Raw genomic sequence first — 9,476 nt, 5'->3', positions numbered from 1 at the left:
GAACGCCAGGGTGGTTAAGGAACAAGTTAGGTTTTTATCACACTTCAGCATTGTGTAACCGCTCGTGTTTTCTTTTGTGCATGTATTAATTTTTCCCTATTCCTAGTTATAAATAGGAAGAAAGTGCATGGATTTGTGGCCACAAAGCACCATGCAAAGTGCTTAAAACACCCAGCACACCACAGCACATGCAACACAAAGGTCTGAATAATCCTACCGAAGTCTATATGCTAGGCATTTTTTTTAATGCCTACCAAAATGTATAATGTGAAAGAGTCCTTAGATTTAGGAGTTGCAGATTAGTTTATGGACAACCAGAAGAGACAGGACAGAGCTCCAGGAATAAGTAGTCTAAAAATGACTCTCCCGTAAAACGGTGGATGATAAAATTTGCAGGTTGAGGACAGCATCAATGTTAAATTAGCCAAGCAGTACATAGAAATAAGGCTGCTCACGTCAACAATTAAGGCCAAGATAAGAGTCATCTAGGGGGAAGGCTGACCGCTTAAAACCGACTGCATTCTAGAAATTTCCCCAGGGTGAGTTCCACAGCTCTGTAATTAGAATTTGCCACTAAGTACACATTAGGTGCGAAGTGATAAGCTATAGAAAGATTCTATTAGATGTTTGCATCTTTGCGGCTTCTCGAGACGATCCCTCAGCATCATGGAGCCTCCTCAGGGGATGTAGACTAGCGTTTGATGGCCTGAAATGGCTGTAAAGTTTAGTCAGGTGGTAGGACTCAGCTAAGCATCGCAATACCACGGTATATAGATTAAGAAAGCACACAGATTGCGAATACGGTCTACAGACTAAATATTGTTAGAAATACTAGTCTCCCTGTTTCTGTAGCTGCTGTGAGATTCTTTTTTTCTCATATCAATTTAAACCAGAGATCAGCCATTTTGTATTCCTAGTATGTATAATAATCCAAAAGAACAAGCACTGTAATTGCTTACTTTACTTCTGCGTGAAATAATAAAGCTGTTAGCTGCAGTGAGATTTTCCAGCATTTTGTTGGATGGTCTATGTGCATTAACTTGCATGTGCGAACCCTACTGGTGCCTGCGCAAGGTGGCTGTGCTGCTAACAGAGGGGAGCTATTATGCTATTGTAAATGCATATCCTAACACTAGTGTGTATAGGGAGCTTTTTAAATGCATATGTATACATTTTCCTCTGCCTGAGTGCCAAGCTTATTTAGTTAAACACAATCAGAATAGTTATGTTTGCCCCCCAAAGTGTATATAAAACATAGAATGTCCATATACTGAGATCCAGCTAATGCAGCCCAATAAATGCTGGCAGTTATCCCCTATATTGGCATTTTTCTGGGCTTCAGAGCATCTACTGACATGGCCCATGTCAATCAAACAGAAATAGCAATCTGAAATCATGTTTTTGGATATACTGTGTACCTTATATTTACCATACAGTACAGTAGTATTTTTTCTCAACAAGTATGGAGTTTAAATCAAAATGTCATCTTTGTGTTGCAACGTCTTGAACAGACTTGCTGTTTATTACAGATAATTCTCCCTTTATATTGTCAGATGATCGCACTGTTAGCTGACTGATCTGTTTGCTTTGCTTAGCGCAGCTATGATAATGAAAGCTCTGCTGAGTTCAGGCATCAGGTTATGCAAATAGGGTTTTGTGCTGTTACTGTGCAGTGGTAAATGTGTTAATGCATCTGTAGAAATCATGTTGTTCAATCTATGAGGATATAATATAATTCCACATACTAGAAAATTGTTTGATTTAGGCACATAATTCTCCACTAATTGCACGGTTGTTTTGTTTTGGCCAAAATGTCAAATATTTTTAGTAAGGTCCTCTACACCATGTCCAATTATTTTCAATCTTGTGCAATTCTGCAAAATAAGGTTAGCTGGAAATTTTATGACTGACTACTGTGACTTGACTCACAGTGACATAACCTATTTCAGGACTGGAGTATTCCACCAACGTGGGTATTTCTAGGTACTGTTAGCTGCAGGAGGGCTGAAGATTTTTGCGTACTTTATAGTATGGAGGTTAAAATTCACCTAATGATTTTCAAGGGGAATATTTAAATTGCTGCCATTTTTACACTGTTAATGGCAGAGGCCTCAAACCTGCCACAGCCAGTCATTGGGTGACTGTGATTCTAATTCAGAAAGGGGGCGGAGCTACAAATATCCAATCAAATTTTTTATTTTTTTATTTTAATGGGAAATTTAAACTGCTTTCATTCTCACATTATTGATGCTAATGACAAAGCTCACAAACTTGGTCATTTACTGACTGTGTGTCAAGGTTAGAGAAAATGGCCAGACCCAACAACAACCAAATTCATGGCTGGAAAAAACTGCCGTAGGAGATTACAGCCCTTTTGTGGACGTGAACAGCAGGCCACAAGCTGAACATGTAAAGATAGTTTTTATTAACATTAAATTATAAAATTATTTGTGCAGCACTGATATCTGTGATAGCACAATTTAAATAACATGGACTATCCCTTTACAAAACAATTACAGCAGAAGGTTTTGTTTTAGTTTTTTTATAAGTTTAAAATGTCCTGCTTTGTAAAGAGTCAGAGGAAATACAAGAGAAATGGTGGGATGGAAGTGGTATCAGAGTTTAGTTTCAGCTTCTGCAAATCATCAAGAGACACTGAAGCGAAAAAAAAAATATGATATAGTGAATTGGTTGTGTACTATGAATAATTACTAGAAGATTAGCAGCAAAGAAAATATTCTCATACTTTTATTTTCAGGTATATCGTGTTTTTTCTAACATTGCATCATTCTATATTATGTGCAGATTACACAACACTAAGCATTCAAAATGAGTCTTTCAGAGCAGTCTGAAGTAATGACCTCTCCTCTATCAGATAAAAAGTAAACAGTTAACTTACAGTTGAGATAATAAAAGTCAGATAACAGCCCTCTCCACCACTTAGGGCTGGTTCAGACGGACGTTTGGAGGCGTCGCGTTCGTTGGCGTTGCGTTCGTGATGCGTTCAGGCTTTCAGCAGCGTTCGCAATGCGTTCGGATGCGGTCGCGTTTTTTCTTCCCCTAGAGGGACATTACCCGTCGCGGTTAACCGCCCCTGGAAGCAACATGTAGCTTCCAGGGGCTCCTTGAACGCCAGTGAAAATCGGGACCCGAACGCCGCGTTTGTGCAAACGCGCATAACAGCTTGGTACAAACGCTCCCATTCACTTGAATGGGAGCGTTTAACGCCAAGCCCCGAACGCTGGCAGTAAACGCTCTGCAAACGTCCGTCTGAACCAGCCCTTAGTCGGAGAGTTAATGGCTTGTTTGCATAGAGATAACAACTAGAGTTTCTTAAAGGTGCATACACACGCCGGACTGGAGGCAACGACAGGTCCGTCGTTACCTCCCGCTGGGTGGGCGTGCCAACGACAGTCCGGCGTGTGTACGCACTGTCGGCGGACTGATACGGCTGCTTCTGAGCGATTCGCCGGGCGGATCGCTCAGAAGCAGCCGTATCAGTCCGCCGACAGTGCGTAAACACGCCGGACTGTCGTTGGCACGCCCACCCAGAGGGAGGTAACGACGGACCCGTCGTTGCCTCCAGTCCGGCGTGTGTACGCACCTTAACTCTTCCTGTACTGGAAACAATTAGACTGATGTATCTGATCTTAATGTTTTATTTCTTAGCTTTACTACACATACAAATCATAATATCATAATTTTTTTTTCGCTTCAGTGTCTCTTTAAACACAAAACATGATCCATCTCCCAAATGGCATTCTCACAAATACTGAAACAGTATAACACCATGTTATTTACATTAACTTTTGTTTTTCCCTACATTCTTTTACTTTTGTGCTAAAGTTGTGAATGTTTGTTTGCAGCTTAGATAGGTTTTATAGATGGAATTAACACTGGCACATCTGACATACATTTGCATTATTTGTGAGTGTTCCAGCACTGAGAACTGCATCCTTTATTTTGTGCAGTCCATTTCTTCTTTCAATTACGGTAGGTAAAAAGTGCCTTGTTTGGTCAACACTGTATTGGATGGTCAGTGGCTGTATTTGGCAGATACACTGTTTTCAACTGAAAAATGTCTATCACCAAATATGGCGATCCACTCTAAGAAAGCACACATAACTTTTCTTCATCCTGCAGAATGTCTCACACAACAATAAAAGGAAAGTTTCTTCTTGAAATTTAGGCATTTCAAGAAACGTCAGAAATAAAATGTGCTCAGAAAAAAATAGAATATAATACTGATAATGTTACTTGTGTATGCTTTTCACGTTTTACAGATATTATATAAAAAATATATATGTATATTTACACACGTACTGTACAAAAATGATTGCCTACGAGCATCTGTTTGCAAAAGGAACAGATTTCGTACAAAAGAGAAATTTGGTTGACATTATTTTAAAAATTCTGTACAACTGGCAATGTATGCAGATTTCCCCCCAGATGTGAATGCGTCTTAAAGTTTGTGTAAAGCTGCTGAAGATAAAGACAAGGTGTCAAGCAGCTGTTGTATACGGTAATAGTTTCCTTTGGCAAAAAAAAAGCAAACACCAAATTAAAAAAAAAATGATACTACATTCTAATACTAATGAAAAAAAGTGATTTCATGAAATTGAAATCATTAGTATTTCACATAAGTTTACAAAGTATTTTAAATAAAATATTTTTTTTTAACTATCGTGAACAGGAAATACATAAATATATACTTAATTAACATAACTAATGATTCCAAATATGGGAATTCCAAAGGTGCTGAACCTCAGATTTTCATAATCCTTTGTTGATATTAGCTACTCTTTTCCGCCACTTTTAAAAAGGTAATTTATCATTCTAGGGACATTCACTGATACAATTAATAACAACAGTCAGCATAGTGTGTTTAAAGGATAGAAGTGTCCATAAACAGAAGGTAGGCTCAGTATATAAAATTGATTCTTAATTACATCATGAATCCCATAGGATTAATAAGAAAGTACCATGCTTTTACAAGTCTTAGCAAACACAGTTTCTTTTTTTTTCTTCTTTTAACTTTTATGTTTTGTAAAAAATACAAACCCTTAACAAATGCAAGTGTTAAGGCACCTAATGTAAAAGGAAACTGAACTGGTTATGCCAGGCAAGGTTGTATCAGGTAGGAGTGGAGTGATTGTGAAGTATTGTACGTGATGGAAATGGAGCACAGAACCGGTCAACAATTCATACTTGTTTTTTGTCTACTACAAACAGATTTGCAGTGTAAAAATATAATATAGTGATGACGAGGGATGATGTGTGGTCATCTTGTTAACATCCACTGCATGCGTTTACCTTGTTTGGCTTGATACCATTTAACCTTAGCATGAAAGTTGATTGCAGTGAATTACACAGATAATTGTTTTAGCCTAACAAGACAATGCCCCAGTACTTTGCTGGATTACACCAATCAGCCACTGAAGTTAAGGAAATCACCTTGATTATGCCATTACAATAGCACAAGGAGTGAGATATATCACATGGCAAGTCAACAGTCAGTGTGAGGGCTAGATAACTGGGTCAAAGCAATTCAGAAATGGCAGGCCTCGTGGGGTGTTCCTGGTATGTAGTGGTTAGAAGCCACAATATAAATGACGCACAATCAATGAACCAGAAATACTGTCATGGCACCAAAGGCCTATTTATGTGTGTTGGCAGCATATCTGGCTTAATCCCAAAAAAGAGCTGCTGTAGCTCAAATTGCTGAAAAACATACTGCTTGCCATAAGATGATGATGATGATTGTCCATGCTTACCCCATCTATCACTAGGGATGAGCGTTCTGTATTCAAATGGTGTTCCAAATGAATCAGAACAACACATGAATTTCAAGCACAGCATACTACGGCAGGGGGGTTGTTTCCTACTCTCCTCCCTTCTACTCTTGATGCCACCTCAGTGCGCTGCCCTCCACTGTGCATTCCAGCTCTTCAGCTACTTCCTTCTTCTGGCTGTGAAGGAGGAAGTATTGAGATTCGGAACGATTATCCCTATCTATCACAAAAAGTGACTAAAATGGGCATGTGAGCAGCGGAACTGTTTCATGGAGCAGTAGAAGGATAATATGGCGTGGACTGAAATAGGCCATTTTTCACATAACTCGGTCTGACTGAGCATTTGTGGGGTGTGCTGGAAAAAAAAAGTCTATCCATGGAGACCCCAGTTAGCAAATTACTGCTAATATCTTGATACCACATATCACAGGGCTTTTCTGGAGGTCATTTGGGATCCATAGTGTCAGATCTGTTTAGGTTGAACAAGAGCATCTCCACAACATTAGACTGGTGATTTCATATATTGAGGCTGATGGGTGTTTTCTCATTTGTATAACACTACAGATGACCTACAGCAGTATTTTCAAAGCTTTGCAGAATGGTGGATCATCATGTCTGCAGTACTTTAGTGCCACTTGGGCTATAAGAAATGAGAACATGAGCAATGTGTTTACACTACTACCATAATTTTAGGGCTTTGTGTACTTACTGGTTAATATTGAATCTACAAAAACTTTTTAATCATGTTCTCTTTGGTATTAGCCACTGTTGATGAAACTAAAGTGAACAGATTTTCCCAAAATGCAGTTAAACAGTGAAATCCCTGCATTATGCCACTTCTAGTGAATTACAGTCCCACCAGTGGTACCTGTCTAACAGTAAGGGAAAAAGGATGTCACAAAACTGATCGAGGATAAAAATTACTTAATAGAATGGAAAAATAGAATAAGCATGGCAACCAAATATCATTACTATTAGCTGATGGCATGCTGCTTTGTGAGACCACTGTCCATAAATGTTATACTGTGCCACAACATTATTTTGCATTAGTAACACTTGCTCCCACTTTTTTCTCAAACATGGTCGTAAGCTAGACTGAGATTTCTGAATACTAAAGAAGAACTGAACACTTTAGTTGAAATATTATTAAGCTCTGACTATAACCTAAATCCAAAGGTAGTGCAGGAAACAAGGATTATGGTCAGCTTACAGTTTCCACAAAGGTGGGTAATATCAAAAGTAATTCCTGTTTTTCCTTCTTCCTAATTGTAAACCAAAATACAATAATGCTGAACTAGAATATGGAGCCATCAGATAGCAGTACAAACTTCTTCCAAAGCCTGTAGCCTCACAACCTCCAATCTGAAGGAAGGAAATGTGTAGTATCAGGTATCCTTGACCACTTGTTGTGATATATGCAACCTCAATATAATGAATAACTATTGTTTGTCTGTAGTGTTTGACATTTTTTACACACAAGTCAGTAGGTCCTGCCTACATTCCATTATTGGGCTTGCAGCTGGTTAATAAGAAGCTTCCTATCCTTTTTTTGCTACCCCACTTTAACTTGAGGCACAATACACTGTAGTTAGTCCTGGTTCTGCTTCTGGGATCTTGTGATCTGTATGTGTATGAGGTCTATTTAAACACTATACTGCCTCATATTTTGTGACCATTCGCAACACCAAAATTGTGGAGAATTAGCTCACAAATATTTGTCCCAAAGAGCAATGCTGATAATGTTAAACCATTTGTTCTCTACTGTTTAAATAGACCACTATGATACCTTGATTCAAACAGGTTCAAGCTGAGTTTAAAACAAAAAAAGCAAAATAAGAATAATGTGCAAAAATATGCAGCAGGAATATAAGATAACATAGCTATAAAATGGTGTTTCATATCTTTCAAGAAAGATATCTGCAAAGTACATTTACAATAGAAACAGGTGGAAAAGTGCTTGGTCATTCACACATAGAAACTGTTCCACCAGGCAGGGAAGTAGGGAGTATTACAGCACTTGAGATTTGGTTGGGCCATGTATTCCCAAATTAGGACCAAATGTACGACCTGTAATGTTTTTTAAGATTAGTTTTCTTCTGATTGTCCACACTCTGGTGGGTCTACTTGCCAACAACTGTCGAAACTTAGCTTCTTTAAAAAGCCAGAATTGTGAAGGAACCTGGATGGAATCCATGCTGTAATTTGTCTCCTACTCTCCTCCTTTTCAAAAACTGGAATGTATACATATGTCAGACCTTGCTTTGGCAAGATAGGTAATGCTTGTCGGCAATAGAACAACAATCCTGGCAATGCAGGAGAAGACTAAAACCAGGAATGTGTTTACACAAAAAAGAAAAAACTTAGTGATGTATGTAACAAAGCAGTGTAAAGAAAAAGAAAATTACCAGTACCGAGCTGACAATTAAGTCTTAGTGTTTGCCATACACCAGATGGCAAATACAGTGGTCTTCAAGGAATGGTCAGTTGCTAAAAGGCCAGCCTTCTGTTTGGCATCTTATTTCATATCAAAGCCTCAAGGCTCTGCTTGGCGGTTAACTTCTGAGTGGCTTCTTGGGGACTTCATCAAGACAGTAAGGTCCCTGAGTACCAGAAGACACGGTAAGAGGTTGATGCTCCTCTTAGAGTCCTGTCTCATGATTGATATTGCATCAGAGAAGATTTAACAGAATCGTGTCCTCTCTGGCCTCCCCTTTTTTGCCCACCAGATTACACCAGATTCTCTAAGTCCTCAGACATGTGTCTGCATCCGTTGCTGAAACCTCTGTCCATAGTCGGAATGCTGGGAAGTGTATGAGAAACGGGTGGCACCTGTGAACTTCCCAACTGGGTCAAAAGTGTCATAAGGTCCTCGATCCATACCTGTGGTGGTTGGCTGCGTATAACCGAGTCTGTATGTGGGGTAGCCAGTGTTAGCTGAGAAACTATGTGTCCCAAATTTATCAAAATTATCATAAGAAAGCTGACTGGTGGTATCTGTAGTGGCTGATGTTACTGTGGGAGTGGGGTCTGTACTATAATCTGATGTAGGAGCTCGACTGTAAGTGTTCAGTTGGGCATAGCCACTGGAGTGAGAGAGTCGAGATGAAGGGCGAGCATCAAAACGGGCCGGTCCAGGGTTACGGTATTCTGCATACAACACAGATCTGGAAGTTGGCCTGTCATCATGAGCTCGGACATTGTAATACCCATTGGTTGGATCCTAGGGAAGAAGAGGAGTATGATCAATGGCAGACAGTGATGGATATGGAAAAATGATCATAAAATTAGAAAAGAAACGATAGATAAGTAAAAAAAAAAAAAATTAATCGAACAAAAAAAAAAACCTCTAGCTGTTTTCTTTATATGATGAGATTATTGACCTCCAATCTATATGTTTACGCATATATGTGCATTTCAATACAAAGTGAAGCAAAAGTCACTATACAGGTGCATACTTTTATTAAGAGTCAAGTAAAAAATGTTTTTGACTTCAGACATACAAGTAAACATATGCTTTTGGATTATAAAGCATGACAGTAATGGTAATGATATTTTGTCCTGGTCATCAAAGCCATGACAGAATTAAACAAATTATTGTGAATTCATTGTTCACATTACATCTTTACAGGTTATTCCAAAGCATCTTAGATGAGTTGGTCAAGGTGTAAGAACTCATTTTTTTTT

The 9,476-nt window shown here is 38.8% G+C and overlaps 1 protein-coding gene across 1 annotated transcript in view; it reads right to left on the bottom strand.

The window, feature by feature from the left end:
* Nucleotides 1–3,620: 3,620 nt before the first annotated feature.
* KIRREL1 (kirre like nephrin family adhesion molecule 1) overlaps nucleotides 3,621–9,476 on the bottom strand; it is a 362,998-nt gene continuing 357,142 nt past the window's right edge. Inside the window, exon 15 of the mRNA XM_068253518.1 lies at nucleotides 3,621–9,012. Within this exon, the coding sequence (XP_068109619.1) occupies nucleotides 8,542–9,012 (471 nt within the window). The 3' untranslated portion in view covers nucleotides 3,621–8,541. The remainder of the gene's footprint in view (nucleotides 9,013–9,476) is intronic.

Source organism: Hyperolius riggenbachi, chromosome 9 (genome assembly GCF_040937935.1).
Source record: "Hyperolius riggenbachi isolate aHypRig1 chromosome 9, aHypRig1.pri, whole genome shotgun sequence".
NCBI classification, from domain to species: Eukaryota; Metazoa; Chordata; class Amphibia; order Anura; family Hyperoliidae; genus Hyperolius; species Hyperolius riggenbachi.
Note: the sequence above shows the minus strand (reverse complement) of the source record. Positions and strands in the feature narration are given on the sequence as shown.